Source organism: Polyodon spathula, chromosome 31, assembly GCF_017654505.1.
Source record: "Polyodon spathula isolate WHYD16114869_AA chromosome 31, ASM1765450v1, whole genome shotgun sequence".
In the NCBI taxonomy this organism is placed as follows: Eukaryota; Metazoa; Chordata; class Actinopteri; order Acipenseriformes; family Polyodontidae; genus Polyodon; species Polyodon spathula.
The window spans coordinates 6,107,991-6,133,618 of NC_054564.1; the positions used below are offsets into that span (position 1 = coordinate 6,107,991).

General features: G+C 37.8%; 1 protein-coding gene across 1 annotated transcript in view; it reads right to left on the reverse strand.

Annotated features, from left to right (window-relative positions):
• Positions 1–25,628, reverse strand: part of LOC121303053 (GDNF family receptor alpha-2-like) — a 78,477-nt gene that overhangs the window by 47,379 nt on the left and 5,470 nt on the right. Inside the window, exon 3 of the mRNA XM_041233450.1 lies at positions 10,070–10,153. Within this exon, the coding sequence (XP_041089384.1) occupies positions 10,070–10,153 (84 nt within the window). The remainder of the gene's footprint in view (positions 1–10,069; positions 10,154–25,628) is intronic.

Below are 25,628 nucleotides of genomic sequence, written 5' to 3' on the forward strand. Positions count from 1 at the left end.
GCACGCAAAATAAACAATGGTGCCTGAATATGCCAAGTCGCAGCATTATATATCATTAATAGAGATCATCAATCTTGCAGTTTTTCTATTTATCGCTTATTTACTAAATAACAGGAAGAAAAGGTAATTGTGACAAATTAAGTTGAATTATGAATGCACCGCAGCTCGTATATATTATGTGAAAGAAACAACCTGAACGTTAACACGCTAGATTTTTCTTTTTATTTAATATTTTTAGAGTTAAATTTATATGATGTACAAATAATTACCATTCCATATCGGTCCACTGTCGTCCTGGCTATCAGAGCATTCTTCTTTCTACTTACCTTTCACAAGTATGGGAGTACTGAGCAACGTAACCAGATTGGTCATGTGATACGAAAAGGTGCCCCGAAGTCTGCTTTGCGTTCATATGTATATGTAAAGGCCGGCCCTGGTCCTGGATTGCAGTCTCTGGGACATATCAAAACGGTGGCCTAAATCTAGGCTGGCCTTGGGCTGCCTTTTATTTTTTGGAGCGTCTACATATGAGAAAAGGCGACTCTGTGCCACCTTAAATCGCAAGCATGAATGGGGTCAAAATAATTCCATAAGTCTTACCTGGTTTGCACTTCTATTAGCTACATAGGTCTCAAATGTACAGGTCTGAAAGAAACGCATGCCATGTCTAGTTCTGCATGAGGTTAAAGAAAGTCCTCATTTCCCACTCCTCTCAGGCAATCTGTTACACTTGCTCTTTCTAAGTCAATTCACCAAGTCCCACAGGGTCTGAAAGCATGTCAAAAAGCTGTCTGGTTAATTGCAGGAAAGAAGCTGCTGATCAAGGAAGTACAACATTAACTGAAAGCATGGCTTGCACAGATTTCTTCAACCTGCTGTAGTACTAGCTAACACGTTTTAAAAAAAAAACTTCACATTTTAGACCTCTAGAGCAAATGGAAGAGCACAACATATTCATGGAATTATTTTGTTAACAGCAATCCCTTTAATCAGTCATGTGAGGGACAGCTATTAATCAGTCTTTATTTTATATAGCGCCTTTCATAGCGGATCATCATCACAAAGCGCTTGCAGTGTGCTGCAAACCGCAGGTATTTCCAGGTTTCAGGTCTAACCCGGTGTCTTCTATTCATCATCCCTGCAGACGTCTGTTGCTAATCTCCATTTCATTTGCTAGCTGTTGTCCATTTCTCTTGTCAATAGCTTGATCCATCTTCTGTCTTTCTTTCCAGGAAAATAGCTCGACGAACCCTCATCAATTTACTCCCCATCACCTTTCCACAGATGTCAGATACTTTGGTTAATAGAAATGATTAACTGTGATTAAAGGGTTGCAACCCTGTACAGAGTACAATGAAAGTACTGATCCATTCAAGGTCACACCAAAGTCATTGCAGTAGCTGTGATGAGCAAGAAGCACCCATTAATTATCTTTTTAGCATCACAGAAACAACTGCTTAGCAAGCACCAGTTTGAGTTGTTTCCTCCTTGAATAACAAATACATGTTTTGGTGGATAAGTAGTCAATGAGCAAACAGAACATGGTATTATATTTATTTCATTGTGCTTGATAATAGGCTTTTACTGTTTTTCACACACCTTTTACTCACAAAACTTTAATATTTACTCAACTGGTTAACTTCCCATTGCTCTTCGTTGCCTTCTCAATATTAATCCAGAGCTTGCAACCAATAAAACATAATTTACCAACAAAAAATGTTTGGCATTGAATTCATTTGATCGGCACAGCAGCATAGCTGCCAGTAACAAAGTTGCATGGCACAACTGGCTCTTAAAAATAGAAAAATGGATTTGGGGTCTTTTTAACTCCGAAAATGAAATTCAAAGTTTATAGCCTTTTTAGTAACATGGTCTGTATATGGATGTGTCTGTTGTTAGTGTCCAGCCCTGGTATTTTTGAAACCCTCTTTTGAATCGTTCTTTGTATCTTCAGTTTCAGGGTGTATTTATTTTCCTTCAGTTTGCGTTGCAAGAGTCCCAATTAAACAAATATTCACTGCGCTCATCCTGAATGCAGCCAGGTCTCCATCAAAGACAACCTAGCTTCAGGCTCTTATGTAAAATTCACACTTGTGGGGTCCACAGCATTATCATTTCAGTAGCCCAGGCAGCTCAGGGTAACTCTGGGTTCATCCTTCAGAGCTTCTTTATTTCTTGTGTTACAGTGTAAAATAAATATGTGATTAACGATACAAAACACAGATCTCATTATTTTAGCCCCGCAGCTTTAACTGGCGGTAGAAATCAAACAGATCAAAGAGACGTGTAATTAAAAATTATATAAGTGTCTAAACAACAACTAGAAATGTGTCTGTAGCGCAGATAACCTGGAGGGCAATGATTTGTGACACACCAAATTAACTGCCTGCTTTAATTAAATCCAGGAAATGGTGGTTCTTTGACTGCATCTTATCTGTTTGTTTACTAAACTGATCTAAAGAGTCACTTCATCAGAAACTCTTAGGATATAAAGCTCTGTTATGCTAAGAATAAGAATCATGTTACATGATTACATAATTGAGTATATAAAGACCACAGCATTCAGTTAATTAGTTTTAGAAAGTCTTTTAGTCCTACCTGGGTCTGCACTGAACAGCAATGTTGTTAAAATATTAAAATAACATTTGTACAAATATGTTTTCTGTACATATTACATTATGTAAAAATATAGATATGTACAATAGATTTAAATAGTACAGTAGTAAAATCAAATGAGAAGGCTTTTTTTTTTTTTTTTTTTTGTCTATCCAACATGTAATACAAAACAAAGTAGTGTCACATGAACACATTCTGGCTATACAGGATCTTAAACATCTGCCATTTCAAATCAGTACGAAGCTTCTGCTGCCTATGCTCTCCGCTCTGCAGCAGCATTCAGTCAACAAAATTTTTGGGTCATTTTTGTCTGCGAAACATCCTTGTCAGAGACCTTCTGAATAGCTCATGAATGCATGGCAGCTCATTATCTGTGTTTAACATGCTGCTTTGCATACCTAAACATCATTAATTCAATGCAAATGAGGGGGTGGAACTATTCCGCCCTTTTCATTTTGCATCTGCTAAATCCTTGTTTTCCGCAGGACTGCACACGGTCATCATGTCTTGCGTATGGTAAAAGGAGGCCCTTAATTTCTATTGATCAAAATATCTGGCATCTGTGAAATGCCAAAGTGTTGTTAACTGTATATCTGCTGTAACTGCACTAAATGAATTATGTGTTATCCTTTTGTATCACATGATATGTGTAGGTTTCCTATCATTCTAGGCTAAAGAAAGTTCTCAGTGTGCATTCCTTATTTTCAAGTAGTCTGTTGCACTTGCACCTCCTTGGTCATTTCATATCAGTAGTGCCTTCAGTGTCAAAACATGTCAGTCATTTGGTGAAGTAGCTGGTTGGTAATGCCAGGTAAAACAATCAAGGAAGTACTGGTATAAAGTACAGCTTAATTTAGCCTAATAGAGCACCAAAAGAGTTACGTTAAGATCAGTTAGAGTAAAGTTTCAAAAAATGCTTCAATAAAACCAATTGACCAATTGTAATATGCCATCTTAAAATATGCTTTTTACATTTTTATAGTCTGTAGTTTGATTGGTTCTTTAGACTTTCTCACCAGCGTTTTTTTTTTCATCCAAAGACAGCATAATAATACTGAGTTGTAGGCTTGTATCTGCAAACAAATGTGGTTTTAGTAGTTCAACTAATTTGTTTTTAAGTATTTAAGAAAGCACTTCTATGGGCAATTGCCTGGGGTTATTGCACTGAAGATGAAGCTATGAAGCATAAAAAACAAAGACGGTTTTATTGCAATTGGATTGCATGAACTGAAAGCAGAGTTAACACATATAGTAGAATACTAACATGAACTGAAGGCTAGGAGCTTAACACTGAACACTTTCCATTGCTTTTTTACTATCTCCTTACTTTTTTGCAATGTTTGCAAACATTCTGAGTGGCTCTTGTTGCAATCACTCAAATTCTATCTTTTAATTCTGTGTTAAGGTGCTTTCACCAGATTTGAACAGCCAGTTCTAGTTGCTTAAATACAGGTATATGACAAATCCAAAGTAACTTCATAGAAGTAAGAGCAAGCACCATAGTGACCTGCCACTTTAGAACAGCAATACGAACCACGAAGAAATATTGCAAACATAAAAGGGGCAATAAAAAAATTAAGTAACTGTAAGGACTGAATGATAAAACTGGATATAAATATTAACTGGGATTCAGTGGTGTGGAGTTTGTAAGGCAGGCACCTCTGTATAAACGTTAAATCATGAAATCATTTTTTTGTATTCACAAATGCTGACAATGTGTTCTCACCACTTTGGGTGTGTCGCATTAATGTTCTGACAGAAGAGGAGTCTAGTATTGTAGGGTGTGTTAGTGATTATGACGTGGATGGTGTTTGATTAGCCCTGTACCTGTATTTTGTTAATACCACAAAGTCAATTATATAATCCAACATTTGCAGTAAATGTTTAAGTCCTGGCTCATTTTATTATTCAATAAGATGGGTAATTAAATCCACGTGAACTAGTAAGGGCTGAATGAAGTGCATAAGATATACAGGTGTTATTCCCATGATATTCAGTCAGAATTCATTATGAATGTGTGGCCATTGTTTTAAAGTGTTACCTTTTTTATGATATTTGCATTAGTCCTGACTAGTTCCAAGTATAGTTGCATGAGTTTTATTGATTTTATTTATTCTTTGAACTGTTTGAAAAAGCCCAGCAACTTATCGGAGTTGCCAGAACCTTTAACACTCATTCTAGTTAGTGAATTTCACTGAACACTCTGTTGTCGAAGGAGGAAAGAATCTATAATGTTTACTGCAGGTTATTCCAGCTATATTTAAACAGTCTAATTTAATTAGTGTTATCATAACACTATGTTTATACAATCTAATTTCTGGCAGCTTTAATACATTTCTGTGCTTTTCAAAAAAGTTTATACAGATCATACAAAAGAAAAATCATTCAAACTCTTTTGAGAACTACTCACATGAGAGGGAAATGCTGTATGGCCATAGTTGGTAAATCTTTCTTTCTATCTATCTTTTTACATTTTGGCCACTTTTTTAAAGGCTTTTAAATTGCATTCCCTGCCTCAAGATGTACCCGTATGGACCTCTCAGAACTACATTTCCCAACATCCTCCTGCTCTCTGGTAAATCCATCTAAGTTATATATGTGAGCAGGACTGGTCAAAATGTTAAAAAAAAAAAAAAATCTATACACACACTCTAAGTAAACAGTTGTAGCAACACATGGGAACATGTAACACAATAAAATAAAAAGGTCCTTATGTACCCTTTAAGGTCCTTTTGCCAGATCGTTTTTTAAACCTCTTTACAATGTCACCAAAACATATTGGCATGAGTTATAGCCATGATGTTACAATTTCACACTAAATGCAGTACTCCTTGGAAAATGCCAATGCACATCACAATACTGGAATCTTTTATAGAAATCATAACTTTCTGCTATTGCTATTGAAATGATCCATGAAACGAATCTCATGTCATGTAATAAAAATCCCATCCCCTCGCAGGCCATCTCATATTTTACTGTGTCTTCCTGTGTCATAAACAACAGTATGATTGCTGTTTTATGGCTACATATGTCTAGATCTGAGGTTTTCAAACAGTGGGTTATTAAGGTGGTGCCAAGAAAAAAAAAAAAATTCTGACTTCCTGGCAACTGTAAAAGTTCTGCTGTAAATGGCAGACTTGATGGGCCCGCCTCCGGGATGACTGACTCAATCAACTACCCAAGCAAGGATCACATTAAATCTGACCAACCCCCTGTTCAATCTGACCAATCCCCTTCCACAGAGGTTGTGTCATTTCAAACCTATCGTAGCTCAGCGACTCTATCGCCCAGACCTCCTTCCTTCTGAAAGTGCAGCGACAGTGCGGTGTAATATCAAATACATTTTGTTCACAAATAAAATCAAATAAAAAAGATTTAGATACACCTATAGTTTATAAATGGGGGGAGGGTCTTAGGTTTTAGTTTAATTTACTGGTCCTGCTGCGTGCAGAATGTAGAAAACAGACAAATGAGGGTGCAACATTTTACTAAATACATCTTTTAGAAAGTTATAATAAAATAAGCTTGACAAACATTACCGTTACTATTCATAATTGCATTAACATTAATAAAGACTAGTCACTTATTAAAATGTTGCACCCTCATTTTCTTCTTCTTTATTCCGCTTTTAAATACAAAAGGACAGCAAAAAAATACATTAAACTAATTTTATTATTATTATTATTATTATTATTATTATTATTATTATTATTATTATTATTATAGTATTGTTAATATAGTATATCTTTAATTTCTCAAACACGTTTTGATGCGTTTCAATGATCGCAGATTGAAAGCACTAAGGGCGTTACTACTAATATGACCAGACAGTGATATAAATAAAAGGTATACTGAAATAACAACACTGTAATCATAATAGTGCAATCAGTTTCACTTACGGGGGTTTGGCTGTGAAAATGTTAAATGTACTTTCAAATCCTCCACGTCTTTACATGCTCTTAAATGTGGAATGAAGAACAAGAATAAGTGACTATGTATTGATGTTAATACAATTACGAATAGTGATTGTAATAAAGTGCATCCATCTTAAAAAAATATATTATAACTTTATTAAAGATTAATCGCTTGCTTGAATGTTGCATCTTTGCCGCTGTCCCAGTTGCACTGTATCCTGGCAGAATCTACAGCACGTTCAATTTTACATCATTGCAGGACGTATTGACTGTCCTGTCTGTCTGTCTTTTATGTTTCTGTATTACAGAATGTTTTGTTGTGCCACACCACTACACTAGCTAGCACGAGGGGAGTGTTGGTTGCCAGTCTGTCCGTGTTCACCAATTCTGGACATGCATTTGTTGCAATATGTTATTTGAGGAAAATCATAGTTTTCTAAATATTGTACTGTTTACTAGGTGAGGTGGGGGCAGAAAAAAAATCTCTGAAGGGGGGCGCAGCAAAAAAAGTTTGGGAGCCAATGGTCTAGAATAACAGCATGCCAGGGGAAGCGACTGAAAATCATGTGTAATTAATGGCATGCATAATCGTAAGTGAAATGATTCCTTGTTGCTTCAGCCTTCCTTATCTAATAATAGATGAACGAACCAGAGTAAGAGAGAAAAGAACCTCAACGGGCACAAGCCTGGAGTTAAATGGCCAAGAGCTTGTGAGAAAATTGCATGGGACACAGTAAACACGGATCTCTGTTTTACTTTGGAAAGGTTAAATGGAACAGTTGAAAAGAAGCTGGATAAATTTGGAAGCATCACCTAAACATATGGAAGCGGGAGGTTTGGAATTGAAAAAAGGAAGGAAAAAGTACAAACTATTCCTGGAAAGTCTAGACAGCAGCAGGAGATTGAACGCTTAGTTAGAGAAAGGAGCAGTTGAGAAAGCAATGGAAAAAAGCAGAACAAAATCAGAAGGAGGGACTCAATCTGTTACAATGGGTCTGTAGCAGGGAGAGATCTGTGCTGACTCTGCTGGCATGTTCACGGGCTGCAGGAAGAGGGCGGCAGTCGCCCAACAACCGCCTGTGAGTCATGGCAGTGACACGGGGAGGTGGGAAAGTGGGTGTGTGGACTTTCCCCCTCTCTGAATGGCTGAGAGGCGAGTCTTGGGTGATTGTTGGTCCTATAAAATAACGCTCTGCTGTTTCCTCAGGTCTGCCCTTATAGACTCGCTGAGAGTGCGGAAATGCTGGTCGCGGACCGAGAACCAGCCGGGAGAGAAAAAGACATGAAAGTGAGACAGTGAGAGCGGGGAACCCTTGGGCAGACCCCTTAAAAATATAACAGAGTAGGCTAGGTAGCCGGCAGCATAGAACGGAGATCTGGGTCGCACGGGCAGTGGCGACCGGGATATTGCTGCAGAGTGCAGCACCTTTTATTTGTAGTTTTGTTATTGTGTTATTTTGTCCCTTGTTATTTTTGCCTTCTGTTTTCATTGTTTTTTCTTTCTGCACCTGCAAGGCGCCGGTATTGTGTACCATCGCTTGGTATGCCTGTGGTTCTGTTTACCATTGTTGGTAAATCAGACCACGGACCCACAGCGCCATCTGCGGGATAAACTGAAAAACAGCACCCTGAAAATAAAACTGGGCACCTGTGCGGTGTTGCCAAATCCACCTGTCTGTCTCCTGTGTCAGTGAATTACCCACCACCCTTCCACAGGGTCATAAAAGATAAACTTGCAACATTGCACAGAGCTGAGCGCCTACGGAAACGCTACAAAAAGAAAGAGCGTGCGAGAACTAACTTTTCTAAAGATCCATTCAAATTTGTAAAGAAGATATTCACCAGCGACAAAAATGGCACACTAAAATCATCTAAATTTGAGCTGGAGAGATATTTGAAGGAAACAAACGAATACCAAATGGAGGGCTTTGCACCACTGTCTTAATTTCCACATAACTCCCCATTTACATTGTTGATGGTAGTATCTGAAATGTTTCTCTACTTGACTTTCTTATACCTGGGGTTGCCCACCACTGGGCAAGATGTCATGATAATTCCCCACAATGTCCTGACTATGCTCAGAGCCTGTGCAACACTGAAATGCTCCCCAACCAACAATCTGCTTCTGATGTTCAGTAACACATTTTTGATGGAATAATAGGCAACTGAAGCAGAAAACAAAGCAGAAACAATAATAATATTGATCATACAGAACAAACATCATAGGACATTACATATCAGGGAAATAGGGCTGATCATTTTAATGCAAAGGCATTTTTGCTAGCCACTACAGAAGTGGTGTTGTACCGGTATTTGAGAAGGAGCAAGATAATACGTGGCATCTCACCTAAACTGCAAGAGAAATAATCCCAGAGTTTGTATTTGTTTAAATGTTCTATATGAATGATACTGATGCAAGCTTCTATATCCCCTATTTTATGAAAATAATTTGCACTGCATTAAGCCGAGAAGTGCTTACCCAGCACAGCTGGCAACATAAATGCCGGGGCTCTGTGTATACAGAACAGACCTGCATAAATGAATGATGAGCCTGCTGAAATAAGCAGCAAATTAAGTGTCAAAAGTTATATTCAAGGTTTCCCCCTTGAGTGAGGCTTGCAGTGCAGTGCATTATTAAATAACATTAAAGTTTAATTAGCAGTGCTATTCAGTGCCCTAAAAGCATTAGGGAATTGGATTTATATCACCTAACAACAATAAAATCACTACATTATCTGTTAAGTCGCTAACACAGAGTACAGCTTTGGCCAAAAGTTGTGTATCACCCTATAGAATTAACACATTTTGCTTCATAAAGTCAAATGAAACCTGCTGAATAATGTTAGGTTAACATATTGAATTACTTACCACTTTGCAGTCTTCCATATACTTAACAAAAAAAAAACTGACAACAATTGAAAAATGTGACATTTTCAAATCTAACATACATTACTGTACTACTATGGTTATGGCTTCCTATAGACTTTTGCGAAATCGTTTTGAAGTTTCTTTGATTACATTAGTTATATAAAAGGCTTAAATCATGCTACATTATAAACATAATACATATGTGCCAAAATTCTAGATGATGTAAAATTGTTGGCCACAGTTGTACTTATAATGATTAATTAGTTATTTAGCATACGCTTTTATCCAAAGCAGCTTACAGAGTCTAGGTGGTGAACTATGCATCAACAACTATTGCAGAGTCAGTTACAATAGGACTTTGGTTTTACATCTCATTCCGCAGGACGGCACACAAGGAGGTTAAGTGACTTGCTCAGGGTCACACACAGAGAGTCAGTGGCTGAGTAGGGATTAGAACCAGGGACCTCCTGGTATTAAGCCCCTTTTCTTTACCCACTAGACCACCAACGTCTTTTGTGATATTCTGACGGGTGCGGAACTTTCACTTGTCCTACACCTACTTAATCAGTTTAAGAGTCCACAATATGCCCATAAATCCACCGAAAGTAATTAATGAAAAAAAATATATATACAGTAAATAAATTATTTTTCAGGGAAAAAATACTCCTTACCTGAGGAGATTGAAGCAAGTCTGAATATATCGGTAAGGCGGAAACTCGCAGGTTCGTAAGGTGAAGTTTCATAAAACTCTTCTCCTGTAGAAAAACGAAGGAAGCAAATGAAAATGCAGTTAGTAAAGTTAATGATCTGTGCAAATTAGGGTAATATTTATAATAATTTGGTGTTACGGTAAAATGTTGACATTTAACATGCATGGGTCTGTTTTATTAATCTAAACGGTGATGGATGGTAATAGAAATATAGTGAAAAGGGTACTCAGAATATCAGGTTTGTTAAGATCTGCCACTGTTTAATTACTGTAGACCACATTACTTTAAAATGATGGTTTAGCATAATCCGTTTGACAAGTTCAAGTGTTTTTATTGTTTTAAAATGATACCTGCCTAACAGGAGTTGACAATAGGGTTGTGAGGTTACTGGTGTGTATGCTGCAGAACTAGGTTCATCATGGAAATGCTGCCAGCAATGTTAATTTCCACTGGCATTGGGTTGCAAAACAGATCCTGCGAGAGGTGTCAAAGTTTTGTTTATTTAAACAGTTAACTGCACTCTAGTGCTCAGTAATGATAGCGCATTGGCATTAATTATATACTGTGATTGTGGCAGCACCAGGGATGCATACCAGTAGACACTGGTGTGCATATTGGGTGTTTACACATTATAAGTCTTAAGATGCACCAAAGGTACCTTTTTTCATCAGCAGCCTTGAATTAAGTATTGGATATTTTGGAGCAGTCAGATATTACAAAGAAGCACCTACTTTATATGTCAACCCCAAATGGTTTTTGTAAAGCACGGTTTAAAATTCAGAATGATTCTGCTTGATTTAGACAAGCCTCCCCTGTGTGTAATTGGCTTACTTTCTTGATCCCAATGTAAAAATAGCAAATGCAGTGTCAGAGAGCACAGGTATTAAAACTACACGTAGATGAAGGACCTGCCAATCATTTAATCCCAAAGTGGAGCTAATAAGCACTACCCCCTAAACATATTCTATACAGGACACGCTTTTCACATTAATTACCTACCAGGTCAAAAAAAAAACAAAAAAACAGCATTCTAACTTAATATGGGACATTGCCTAAAGATCTGGAATCAATCATGTGTCTTATCTCAAAAATGTCATGATGTTTTAATGAGTTTTTAATAGAAATGTATGTGTTGTCAATATTTACACTACAGCAGGATCACTGGTGAGTTAATGTACAATCTTAGGACTAAGGGACTGCAATAAACCATAGCTAGATTTTTAAAAGCATTTTACAGTCGCAGTGAATCCCTCTGGATTTCGCCCCCTACTTTCATGGGTGATCCCTGGATATCCATTGGTAGATGATTGATACAGTCCAGGGTGATTCCCCAGTGAGGTAAAATGCTCTGGAAAAATCCTGCTTTAGTTTATCCTGCCGGGGAATAGATTAATCAAATCAACTCTTAATGAATTCGGTGTTGTGCTTGTCAGATAGCCAACAACACAAATAAAAGATAGAGAATCAAGATCAGTAAGCACTGGTTACCCGGACGCTGGTGTGTCTAATAGACAGTACGCATTAGGTAATGACAGAAGAGGTGCTGTCTGTGGTCAAGCAAGGCCGATCAACCCTTTGAAGGAAGATGAATCTGCAAAGAAGGCGGTCAGAGGAGGAGGAGGAGGAGGAAGAAGGAAACTTCACAGCAGAAGGACGCAGATAAGTCCCACGGTAAGCAAATAAGGAAGAAGGGCCATCATTACACTGCTAGAATAGCAGCAAGCCTTTAATATTAGCAATTGGCATTGTTCATACATATATATCACTGTATTTTAATACTCCACGTTACCATGAACAAAAAGTGAAACATAAATACAAAGTCAGTTTTGCCTTTTGAATGGCAATGTGTATGATACACAAAAGTTACATTTACAGTGTGTGAACATTAAAATATTCTACCTTGAGTGTAGTACTACAATTGTATTTAATAATATTCACAGTAAATGTAGATAAATGTTGATTAATGTTGTTTCACAAAAAAAAAAAACACAATGATTTATTATATTATAGGAGGCTGCCTCCAGTTGTGCTGCTCACCACTACAGAAAAGGACCACTTTTAAGAGCTTCACTAAAAAACAACAACAATGATGAAAGTGATCAAAAAGTTAGAGCACAGGAGGCAAAGCTCAAAACAGCCTGCAAGTCTCAAACATCAGAAGTTCAAGAGTGTTTGCTTACCTGCAGCCCTGATTAAAATACAAACGGGCTTTCGATACATTAAGTGCTCAAATCAACATATTTTGCAATTACATGCAAATGGTTCAGTTGGGGTTTGTACTGCCCTTTTAAAAAAGACAATCTCTTTACCATCCGGTGTAGCAACGTTCACCTTTCAATGTTGAAAACCCTGGAAGTCATTCCAAATATTCGCAATGCTGAACATTTTTGGATAAATTCCTCTTTAAAAAAAAATAATAAAAAAAACTGCAAATCTAAATTTAAAAGGCTTTCGAGTAATCTTTCTGGTTTGGTGTTCATTTCACTGCGGGGAAGGGTTTGAGAAGCAGCAGTTATTAAATCTCACTTCAAAGTCTGCTTTATCAGTCTGATTTCAAAAGGGTCTCAATATGTGATAGCGTCATAAATGCAGACTGAAGCATTAATACAGCCCACACTTTTTTTACAGTACTCACAACAAAGTGGAATGCAGAAGCAGCAATATCCTTCATCTACTACCCTCTCCCCAGGGGCCATTTCAATGATATCCAAAATACTAAAACTAAAGGTGTGGGCTTAAATCCCATCACTTCCACCACCGTTTTGAAATAATAATTCCACAAAGGCTTTTGGGCTCTTTCAATTCTTTACTTGGTAATCTCCTTCATTCAGCTCAACACCAGCTGTAGTCCTCCATCTTTGATCTCACTCCTTTGTTTGTCCTCACTATCTAAGCCTGGAATAATCAAGCCCTGAGTCAATCATTTTAACACATAAGAGGATATCAGACAGGCAAGAAATTAAATATTTATAAATATAAATGGTATATCCCTTTAGTTAAAGCAGTGGTGTAATCCGAAATTTAAAGATACCGAAACAACACTAAAATACTGATTTTCTTAAACAAAAATTGTTATAGTAATTCATATGACAAGCTTGCATTTCATACAATTTATTTCCAATTGCAATGCATATGTTGTACTTCTCCTTTAAGAGTTGTAATTATGAAAACACCTGGCCTGACACAGTTTCACTAGGTGTACATGATCCACGCTTATAATAATGATTACCCTGCTTTAACGTGCTAGCCTATCCTTTACACTTTGCTATGCAGTATACCACAGACAGTAAACATTTATAAGGAGCCTGAAGAGAAAGGAAAATGCATTTCTCTTTCAGCCCTTTTAAAATCCCAATTCTCCTTGAAATACCAACAGTTGGAACAGCAATATTCATCCATTGTAATTGACTTTTTTCAGGGTCACATCTGAGCAGTGACATATTAAAAGGCTCAACAGGTTGTCTGTTGTCTGGGGACATGATTGTCAGGCTGATATTTGTAAGGTATTACAGCAGGTGGTCGAAAACTCTTGCAGAAACATTTCAAAATAATCCCATAAAACACATATAAAGAATGGTTATGACTCCCTAGGGTCGCTGGCAGTGACGTAGCAGGCCATATTTGTCACATATGCATGTAGGTTAGAAAGTTCGGAGTGTGAAGGTCTCAAGAAGGAGGCTGGAGGTGGCCTTAATGCATATGATATATTATTTTAGTCATTTAGCAGACGCTTTTATACAAAGCAACGTACAGAGACTTGGGGGTAAACTGTGCATCACAACTGCTGCTGCAGCAGAGTCACTTACAATAAGACCTTGGTCTCATCTGAAGGACGGAGCACAAGGAGGTTAAGTGACTTGCTCAGGGTCACACACAGTGAGTCAGTGGCTGAGTTGGGATTTGAACCGGGAACCTCCTGGTAGCAAGCCCCTTTTCTTTAACCACTGGACCACCAAGCCACCTAAACATGTAACAATTACAGTGTAAAGTAAAACTGAATATTGTTATGAGAGACTAAAGCTTTAAGACCGTCTACATAACTAAATATCAGAATGGCAGTGAATGCATAACAAGCACAAACTGTTCGAAGTATCTTCATGTGGCCTGACAGTTCACAAGTGTATTACTTATACACACTCTTTTATCCATCAGCAGTTGACTTAGTGCTAATGCCAGTGGTACTCATTGGCCCTAGCTATGTTAATGTATAAGCTGCCAGATGTATATTTAATAAGTTATGATATGAGTACATACCATATACAGTAATTACAGCATATGGATCATTTTCACTTCAGTCCATATTAAACAGATATAAATCCAATTAAAAATCACCATTGCACTTGGAGGTTTCCCCATGCTGCGTAATTGGAAAGCAGAAATTATTATTTGTGTCCAAACTGTGTCATTATTCAGTCTCTTTGTACTGAAGAAGTAACAATACATATCCTTTAATTTTACTGTATTCTCTCCTTCTTGGTAATGAATAACTAACCCTTTTCCCTAAATGTTATCCGAAGAATGATGGCACTAATTTCAGTGAGCCATTCATTTGCAGCAGCACTGTAGCAGAACTGGAGCCCTGCACACAAGGAGAGGGCTTCTGTAATTGTTTATTGTAAATAAGAATGTTGTGATTGTATAAAAAAGATTTTTTTTTTGTCGAACCTGACGTTCTGTGCGTAGCAGCCTGCCTGCTGTGTTAGTTGCGGGAACGAGCAACGTGTGTGTGTGTTTAGCAGCTGCCTGCACCTAATCAGCAGCTAGGCATGGAGCAGGAGCGCACCAGGAATAAAAAGGTCCTGATTACACAGATCAATGCTGCTGACGTTCAGAGCGCTGCTGCTGCCGAAGCATCGGTCAGTCTGTGCTGCTGAACGACTGGGTTCAGCAAACAAAGTAACCACCTCTAACGGCGATCGTGTGTATACTCTGAGGTCGGGAGGGGGTCAGGGGTTTTGTCCCGGGAGAAGGAAGCTGCAATGAACCAACGATCGTGTCTGTATCCGAGGTTGGAGTGGGTGAACTGCCCGGGAGTTATTTTTGGGATAGTAGATCCCACCCAGTATAGCAGACAGGTCTGGAAGTGGAACTTTTATTTAGCGCGAGCCGTCTCCACGGCATCTTTTGTTTGTAGTTTTTGTACAGTGTTTATTTTGCCTTTTGTACACTGAGCCATATGTCACACATGAGCTACCATTGCTAGTAGTGTCACATGGGGTTCCTGTATCTTCATATGTACATCTATGTAAATAAACCTGCGCCCCTGTGGGGCATATCAATCCCAACCTTCTAGTCTCTGTCTCCTGTCAACTAAGCAGCGAACATGCATCTATGTCATCTAAATGGTCATCCTTCAGCCACTTGTAGCAAGACCCCTGTTACAAGCACAAATCTAACCCAAGCTATGTCAATATACTCTAAACAATGCAGTTATACTTAACCCCTGGATGAAACTAGCAACACAATAGAATCAATTTGTTACTAGTTGTAAAGCCAGGGAGGCGCCACCTTCAGCCTGAGCTCCTTAGATCTGTCATTTCTAACTTTAATATCCAAGGGATTGTGTATCACAAATAACTGAGCAGAATCACAAGATAACCCTGGGAATGACTGCACTGGCCAGCGCAAATGCAAGCCAAATCCCCACTGTTTCAATCAGCCAGCAATGTCCCTAGTGTTCTCCTTTGCTTTTACAGCTGCTTTAATGTAGGGGGTCACGGTCACCCTAAACTATGTATCAGGCGATCCTCTCACTAAGCTGTTTACAATTACAAACCTGTTACTTCAGAACCATTTTCTGCAAATATTTTGTCTTGCTATCCAGAACTTTCATTTAACAACGCGTAGATGTGACAACCGTGTATTGAATGAGCACTCAAGGTTAAATAGGGGGATCTTATTCTATATAGCTAACACGCTTAGGGGCAATACTGTTCAAGGCACCTTTTGATTGCTGCTTCTTGATTACAATTAACTTATGAAAGAGCTCTTGGGCTATTAAGCTTCCATTTAAAATTTCTTTCTCTTGCTATTTTGTGAAATTACTTGCCTGGGGATGGAGAGCTTATCAAAAGATACTCAACTCTATTTCCAAAAATGTCCAAAGCTGGGTGTTTTGCGTATAGCTGCTTAACTAAATCATGAAAACTCTTCTCACTTCCTTCTCCTTCAGAACCAGATATGGTGGTAGACTTATACAGCTGGAGACTGTGGTTCAAATTTGGGTTTGAGTTTTGTGGTTAACAGAAGTTCATAGTGTTTTGTTTGTTGAACTTCGGAAGGGACTCAAATGCATCACATCTACATATGTCAAAGACAACCATCAAATGTGATCTAATCAGACAGTGCCATAGAGGATGTGTGTGAAAATTTCTGGGTTTGGATGCCATGAAAAAGCAGGTGTTAAGATGGAGATTTCAACCATGTTGAAAATGTCGTCCTGAACTGATTACCCTTTGTACCTCGTCAGAGGTTTATAACATGACAGAGGAAATAAAGAACAAGCGCCAAGGTAGTTTAACTGATGATAAGCATTCAGGTTCATAGGTTAATTCAGGATATGCAAATATTTCAATCTGGTATCACATGGCCTGGTTGCCACTAGACTACTGGAGTGAGTTTGAATGACAACACATGAAGTTATTAGGTATTAGGAAGCCAAAAGAACTTTTCATCAACAACATTGTCTTTGAAATATTTCAAACTGAAATGTAAGCAATGAAACAAGAGCTCTTCAGCAGAAGAACATGGATTTTAAAAACTTGGTTGGCACTCCTTTAACCTTGCATGGTACCTGTTTCATTCATTCTTGCAAGATTAACAGGTTACACTGGCAATTTATTAGAGCTAAAATGTGCCTTTTGACATATGGGAGGCCTGAAAAAAAAAAAAAACCTTTTAAAGAATTATCTGTTTCCAGGGGGAAGCTATTAACATTATTACACTGTTAAAATGGATTTATAGCCCCAAAGTGACCCGCATTTCAGCCCTTTCACCCCTCTGACCTTAAAATCTGTCGACACTGCAAAAGAAAAATGGGAAGAGATTAAATTATCTTCATTGCGAACCCTAATTCCAACAGAAGCCATTCACTTACCAAGTACGATAACTAAAGAATCAGCTTGACAGACTGTTGAAGAGGACTTTGTATTAAATTATCCTGGCTGCGGAGACCTGCATCATTAGTAATGTCTTCACTTAAACAAACTGAGACGGCAGCAAAGGATTTAACTTCCTGTTTATTACTTCTTATTAGTCCTAATGACATTATCACCGCCCTGCCTTTCTTTATCCTAGAGACCTTTTTGTTTATTTGCTTGTTTTTTTTGTTTTTTTTTACTAATTTAGGATATGAAGCTATTTTAAGATTAAATACAACACTATTGGTGCAAAGTTGTTGCTGCTTCATGGTGCAACATCTCAGACAGAATCTGTAATGGCACTGCATCACACAACACTGTGTGAGGAATGCGTGGGATGTGCCTGGACTAATGAGGTGTTAATGAATCAATTAATCCAGGCACCTGTATAAAAGGAGAGTGGTTGGGAGTGTTAGTTGGTGAGTTTTTGTGAGAGTGAGAGGACTCGCTTGGCAGTGGAGAGTGAGAGTGAGAGTGAGAGACAGTGAGAGTGAGAGGGGGAGGGGGAGAGAGAGGGGGAGGGTGAGGGTGAGAGTGAGAGTGAGAGAGTGAGTGAGAGTGAGAGTGAGAGTGAGGGTGAGATAGCAGTGTTTTTGTTAATTGTTTATTAGTTATTGGTTAGATTGTTTGTGTGTCCCTTTAATTGGCCATTGTGCCCTTTTGTTTTGTGTGTTAATTGTTATTATTTAATTAAAAGTATTTTATTTGCTGCACTTTCTGACTCTGAGGCGCCTCACTTTGGCTACCCTACCGCAATCAGTAATAATGTTAATAAAAAAATAAGAAAAAAAAGGTTTGCACTGCTTTGATTCACTTTAAAACACTGCATTATAGTATATGAAATGTAATTAAACTACCTATATTGCAGAATTATTCCCTGTCGGACATCTGGTTTAATGAGGTTTTGTTTCCTGGTTATTATTTATTGAACCATTGATATTTCGCATATAATTCAAGCACCTCCCCATTCTGAACATTTTCTTCCACACATTTTCAGACTCCAAGGCTTCCTTCCATCCCGACAATCACATTTGTTTTTTGCAGTACAGTGAAATGACTCAGTCCCTGGCGTTATTGCCTCCCTAGTCTGTATATTCCTGCCACTAAGTAGCAGTTACAGTGCTGCTGACGAGGGCTCACATCACAAACTCACTAACTGCTCCAGATTTTGGATTTCCAATCCATATTTTTCACAGCACCATAGTGTTTTCATAGATTCTATTCTCAATTTGATGTTGTGTGTTTGTAATTAGGATTTTAATAGAATAGGATTAATAATAGTAAAAGTGCCATTTTTACCATGGCAGAATAGGAACCCAAACATTATACCTCTATGTGGCAGTCAAAAGGTTAAAGCTTCTTTCATAGTTTGACTAGGGGTGGGAATTTCGAATAATAAGATATTTGAATATACTAAGAATAAAACTTTTGAATACCCGAATACTCAACCTCTAGTTACTCAACTGTGACAGGTCCTTAGAGCGTATCAGAAGCAACCACACATAGGGACGCATAGATAAACACATCAACAGTAACAGCGAAGAAACAGCTAAGGCATCTAATGCATTTCAAGTAAAAAATGATAGAAACTAGAAGAAATACAAATACACAGCACAGGGGTTTTAACTATAAAAAAGCAGAACTTTATAAAAAGGACCTTTGAAACTTTCACCTAGATTTTTAACTCCCTTGATGACTTGTATAAAACACACAACACGACTGCTTACTAACAAAGCACAACAAAATATATTTGCTCAATAAAATCCATGCTATAATATAGTATAAAACATACAAATGAGATGTACTGTACCATTTAAAGAAAAGTCTGATTCCAGAATCAAGCCAATATCATTAGGAGACCAATAACAGCAGAACTCACATAACAAAGGCTTCACATCGCCTGGCTAGTTTGCAGTCAAAATCCAAATTAAAGTTGTTGTTTTTTTTGTTTTTTTTAAGCCCTTGACGCATCAACTCATCAGCCACTGCAAAAGATGCAATGCTTGTTTGTTTTTTTGCCACATTCTGTGTTTTCTTCCAAAGTAGCAGATGGGTGCTTACATTTTAGATGACTGAACATTTAACTCGTTGATTTACAACATAAATACCTGTGCTGCAGCGATTACATTGCACGGTAGTTTCGTTTAACTTTTTTCAAAATTATTTTTTTAAGATGCCATTTTCATTGCTCATGTACTCCCTTAGCCAATAGCAGAGCTAGGTAGTGAAGGGTGTTTAGCCAATAGCAGAGCTAGTTATTGAAGGGCGCCCGCCTCCCTGTCAATTATCAGTGAGATGACGATTGTAGTGGCTGATCATTTTTAACTTCCTCCTCTCAAAAATACTGTGCCAAGTTAGCTCAGTTTTCCATTTGTTTTCAAAATGAATGAGTATTTGACACCTGATCAAAGTATTCGAGTTGTCATTTTATTTAGAATGCTTAATTACTTGAATATTGGGACTCACCCTTAAGTTGGACATGCCAGTATCACACACAACAGAGAACTGTGTTCCAAATCCATTGTTGCCATTGTTGGTAATAGTCATCTTTATATAGCACCTTTCATAGTGGACCACCATCACACAGCACTATGAGACTAGGGTGTGTGAAATATACATCAGCTGCAGTCACTTACAACAACGTCTCACCCAAAAGATGAGCACAAGGAGGTTAAGTGACTTGCTAAGGGTCACACAACGAGTCAGTGGTTGAAATGGGATTTGAACCAGGGACCTGCTGGTTACACAGCTGTTTCTTTAACCACTGGACCACACAGCCTCCTCTAATAATGATGTAATGCTGTTCAAGTTTCCTTTGCTTTATAATGTTTATAGCATTGTTTTTGTTACTGTACAATTATGTTTCCAAGTAACAAACATGATGACTCGATGTTCACCTCCAACTTCCCTGAAGAATTAGAGGTGGTAATCACTGAACCATTGTAATTATGTGTAAGTACAGATGTATTTACTATGTAACTACTGTGTAAATGCACAGTGATTAGAGACACTTTAGATTAGAAGATTACGGTAGCTCTTTAAAAATAAATCAAAATGATCTCTGTAGTTTTTCCAATGACATGGCTGCATTAAGGAGAGAATCTTGTCTCCAATTTAAAGTGAGTTATACAATATACTTCAAATCTGTGCAAAACCTGTATCCACTGGGTAAGCATCCATGCTTACATCCAACTGGCACTTATTCAGTACAAGAAAAGCACGCATCCGTCTGGTTGTGTTTTAAAATTAAAGCACTTAACACTGTTTAATTTGGTGCTGGCAACTCTTATGGAATAATCACCAACACACTCTTCTAAAATAAGACTGTGGCTGTAAAGAGCAATATCCATTAGTATCATTGACACCACTTTGTGAGCGATCCAAAAATAAAAGGGAAGAAGAGTTATTTCAGCATGTCTATGTGGGATCGTCTTTATTCCATCTTCAAGAATCAAGGGCCACAGCCACAAATCAAAAACAGAAAAGCAATAACCATGGATGTTTCTGGGTAAATGTACATGCACTGTTTCTGTACATATACTTACGGTTAGGGTTAGGATAACAATATGACAAGTTTGGTAGATTAAATAACAATGGTATAGTGGTACATAAAGAAAAGACTGCAAAATGACTTTCAGGGAAGTTTAAAAAAATGCCCTAAACTGTGAACATAACAGCTAGATGGTCACCCTTAATATTGTCAACCTTGGGAAAGTAGACACCAGAGCCAATGGTCCCAGTGGAATCCACAGCAAAGATCGGAAACTTCACCCAGTTAGGAACCAGTGCTCTCCTGCACAGCACTCAGCCATGCCTTTCCCAGGAGAGCCATTTTGGGACCCTGGCTTTTCTTTATGTGCTGCTTTGGTCACAATAACAGTTGTTTTTCTTTCTGTCCTTGCTTTGCTACAGACATCTCTGTAAAGAAAGTGCCAGGTTAGGATCAAACGTCTTTGATATTTGACAGTAGGTTTTTTCTTTTTTCTTTTTTTGATTTCTTGTTGTACAGCAGGTTGTTATTTACAACGAAGAGGGTTGGAATAACTTTAAATGCACCGGTAGTTTTTTCCCCTATAGAGAACAAGTGTGAGTCTCTACTGTTTGTACACAATCAACCTGTAGGTGTTCACACCCATTTTCCTCCCACTTATTGTCAGAGCTCTGGTTGATCAAAGAAAAATGTATGATGGCAAGCAGATTTTTTTATATATATATACAAATAAAAGCACAATGGAAAACTGAAATAACAGAATATCAACAGCTGACACATTGCAGCAAGCAACAGTAACAAGTTGCAGGTCTACTAACCCAGCTGTCTGGTATTTATTATGTAAAAGACAGAAAGTGTTGAGTCGTTTACATGAGACGTTGTATTAATCTGTGAATTAAAGAAGAACAGAATTGTTTTAATGGTACTGTGGCAGAGCAAAGCTCTGCCCTTTTTAAATTGGCAGGGATGGGGTTAATTTCCCCTACCTGCCTGGGTTTGTTATGTTCAGGTGGCTGGGGTTGATTAGTTGATTAGGTTAATTAACGATCAATCAGCGCCCAGCCAACTGACATAAAAGGAGGCCTCTGCTTCTCATTTAGGAGGACGGAGTTGAGGAAGCGAGTTGTTGTTTTGTTGTTTTGTTGTTTTGTTGTTTTGTTGTTTTGTTGTTTTGTTGTTTTGTTGTTTTGTTGTTTTGTTGTTTTGTTTCCAGTGAAGGCATTGCCCAGCCTGGAAACCTTATTTTTTTGTAAGTTTTGTTTTGTTGTCTTTCTATTTGTGTTTGAAGATTTTTTATTTTGCTCTTGTGCAAAACAATTAGTTTGTACAAAAACAGACTTTTGTTGAAAAGCTTGGCCCCCACTCCAATTAAACCACGTTTAACAGCTGGTGACACTTTCAAATAATGCTGCAAATGCATGTAAATCCCAATGCATTAGCTGCCATTGCTGTGTTCCACTTGAATTGCGATTTTTTATATTTAGAACTAGAGCATGAGAGCAGATTACTGCAAAGCATTTGTAATTCAGATGTTACTCTTTTGCAGTCCTATCAAGTTGAGATTCATAGGAATTTGCAGCCATTACTTAACTATTATGTCGCTTTTGTAGCAATTTCTTCAATCTCTTTTTTAACTTCTAATGATATATCTCCTTATAGTTATTGTATGTGTGGATTTGTATTTATTTATTTTGTTCTTTGTTTTGCTTTATTATAAAAAGGGTTAAACCAGTAAATTAATAAATTAAGGTAAACTAATTGCCCCTCAGCTGTAACAAAGTGTCTTGAAGCAGTTTGGATAGCTAGCACTTAGATAGGGTACTGACAGAGGATCTGCTAAAGTTCAAAGCTCCCTCAAAGTACAGTACTTAATTTGTGAAGTAAAGATTTGGTGTTCCCAACACTACACCTAACTGAGAACTCAAGTTCTGCCACCGTTAAATTTCAGCTGGAAAATGTGTAAGTAGTTGGAATTGACACTGTAGGTTTGCATTTCCAGTGGAACAGTAGAATTAAGCTATGTTTTATATGGTTTTATTTGCTGTCTTTTTACATTATTATTTATATTATACAGTAGTCTCCAGTGAAGAGAACAACCTTTGGAAAGCAAGAGAAGTGTTCTCTTCGCCACAGAGTTAACAGAGTTGACCACCAGACACAATATGAATCAATAAATAAATATGTATTGCTTGCAATCACGCACATGGCTCAACATATGAAATTAACAGAATAAGTAATAGAAAAGCAATAGACAAGTGTATCTTAATAAACTGTCAAATTAAATTAACACAGCACCCTTACACATGTTAAAAAATGCAGCAGCAGCTCTAGATTAATTATGAGTACATGTACAATAATGAAGACATGCACAAAATTATTTGAATTAATGGAGAAGCAATTCGCCAGAACAGGATAATATCAAATTGCTAGGCGACTTGTGTTTGATTCCGTTTTTTTTCAAGAGTTCAAACAATTTATAGCTTTTTGTAGCAAGAGAAACAGCGGCCATATATTTACCTGCCATTTTGTAGTGACGAGGTGGACTTGTGGGACACAAAAAGAGGCAATGATAAATAATGGTGGTTCTGGAAAGAGTTAATAAAACCAATCAGTGTGCCTCAAGACACTCTCACGGTGACAAGTCACTTTTGAAAATACTGAATAAACCATTTGAATTCAAGTTTGATGATGATGTGTTATGAGGTTACAAAACAGTATTGCATCTGTTGTGAACAAATTGCTAGCGGTGCCAAAAAGGTGTTATTTTTTTCCTGTTCCTTTAGGCAGAGCATTTCCAATGGGACCAATCTGTTTCCCCACAAGGTTGTTCTCTTAACCGTAGTGTTCTCTTAGAAGTTAAAGAAGGGTACTGGGTAGGGTTAACATGTGACTCCGTTGGGACAGTTCAGGCTTTTCAACTCACATTGCAATGCATTCTGGAATGTTTGGATGATGTGCCCAACAGCCTCTTCTTGTTCCCAAGCTTGTTGTATTTTATAGGAACCCATGCAAAAACTCAGTATGTAAATACACAAAAAAGGATAAACTTACATTTTCAATGGGAAACCATTTCAGTGGGGATTTGAGTATCAAGCCTCATGGTTTAAGTTGCTATACAATAGGGCTCTTATTTTTCAAACTACTTGTGCGTAGGAAACAACCAAAACTTCTTTCCAGTTTCATAGTTTGCACTGTATGAAAGCCTGCATCCTACTGTTAAAGAAAGAACATACCAGGAAATCAATTGAAATGCATGAACCCTCTACCATCTTCCACCAATCAGAAGTTTATTCCTGACTGCAAACCCTGTCTTTACATGCAGTGCCTTTTTTGCTAAATGCCTGTCATTATATACCAGCACTTGAATTGCAGACATTTTTCCTTTGTTGAACTGAGCGCACACTGAGTCATTTTTAATCTATACTGGTAGAAGACAGGTGTTCAATTTATTTTCAAATGCTTTTATATATAATGGCTGGTTTGTGGTGTTGTGACCCAGTGTGTTTGCGTTATTTTGGACTGAACAGCAGTTTGATAAAACACCTGCCAGATCACTGTCAATGCCGTGTCTGGATCATGGTTTCTTCTTTGGAGTATGGGTGTTGTTAGAGTGCATCATGACAAAGCCATGCAATCCCTGTCCATTAAGGGCATTTTCTGTAAATTCTGTTGAGGTCAGGGAGGTGACGGATGATGTTGCAACTGAGATTGCATCACCAACAGCTAGGGGAGTTTCTTTGAATTTTGAATAAGTTAGGGTGGAGGGACCAGTAGGAGAGACAAGCCCTTATGATTCTCCCCCGAATCCCAGCTTATACTTATAATAGGTGCACCATGGGCAGCCAGGATGGCTCTGATTGGGTGTGACAGACAAGGTGTTTAAATTGTTCTGACAATGTCTCATTGATTACCACATTAGCACACTTTCCTTTATTAAGCTGTGTTGAACATTTTAGGGACAATATGGACCAACAGTGGTTGTGGTCAACCACTTACCTCAATGACTTGAGTCAATTAATTAGCTTTAGTATCCCCTGAAACTATCTTTAAAATTATGCCAGTCTACGTCATTCTCAACATGACATCAATGTCATTATTTTTTACCACCTTCAGAACCCTTCTCACCATGTGAAAAACCATCTGTGCAATATCAATAGAGATTTTGATGTGTGAATTCAGTTGTAAGGGAGTTATACACAATCTGGTGGCTATCCATTTTTGTATAATGGAATTTGGTACACTATTTCAAGGTCATTGACACAGTCAGCACTTTCAAGTTTTTTTTTTGTTTTGTTTTGTTTTTTATAAAGTCATGTTCCAAAGTACACACCTGCGAATCATTCTGACCTGACCAGGACTTGACAGTTCCCTTTGCTACCAGTACGCAGCGTCTCAAACTCTTTCATTGCATCCTTCTAAATCAACTATTGATTAGAGATAGCAATCACAGATATACATTTTGCTCCCCAGTATCTGGGACTACTGTTATTTCAAACATATGCTTAGCTAGCTTATCGTTTTTAAAACTGATGGGAAACGTGTCTCACCCCAAGCAGAAAACGATACTCCCTACATTGTCAATAACAAGAATAGAGTAGACTCAGAGACTTACAAATGTACCTTTCAACTACCTGAGAAAAGGAACGCAAATAATGTTAATATGTTCAGTTTTCAATCTCCAGATAATATTGGACTGTGCTATAAATGTGCTGCTCAATGGTAGGAAATTGTATTTTACTTACATAACAAGACAGTCATATTTTGGAATACATTAGCAGCTTGGCAACAATACCCAATTAACGTAATGCATGACATGCAAATGGAGGTAATTCTAGGTTACCTGATAGATGAGATAAAACAATGCATGTCATTTTGCACTTTCAGTAAGTTC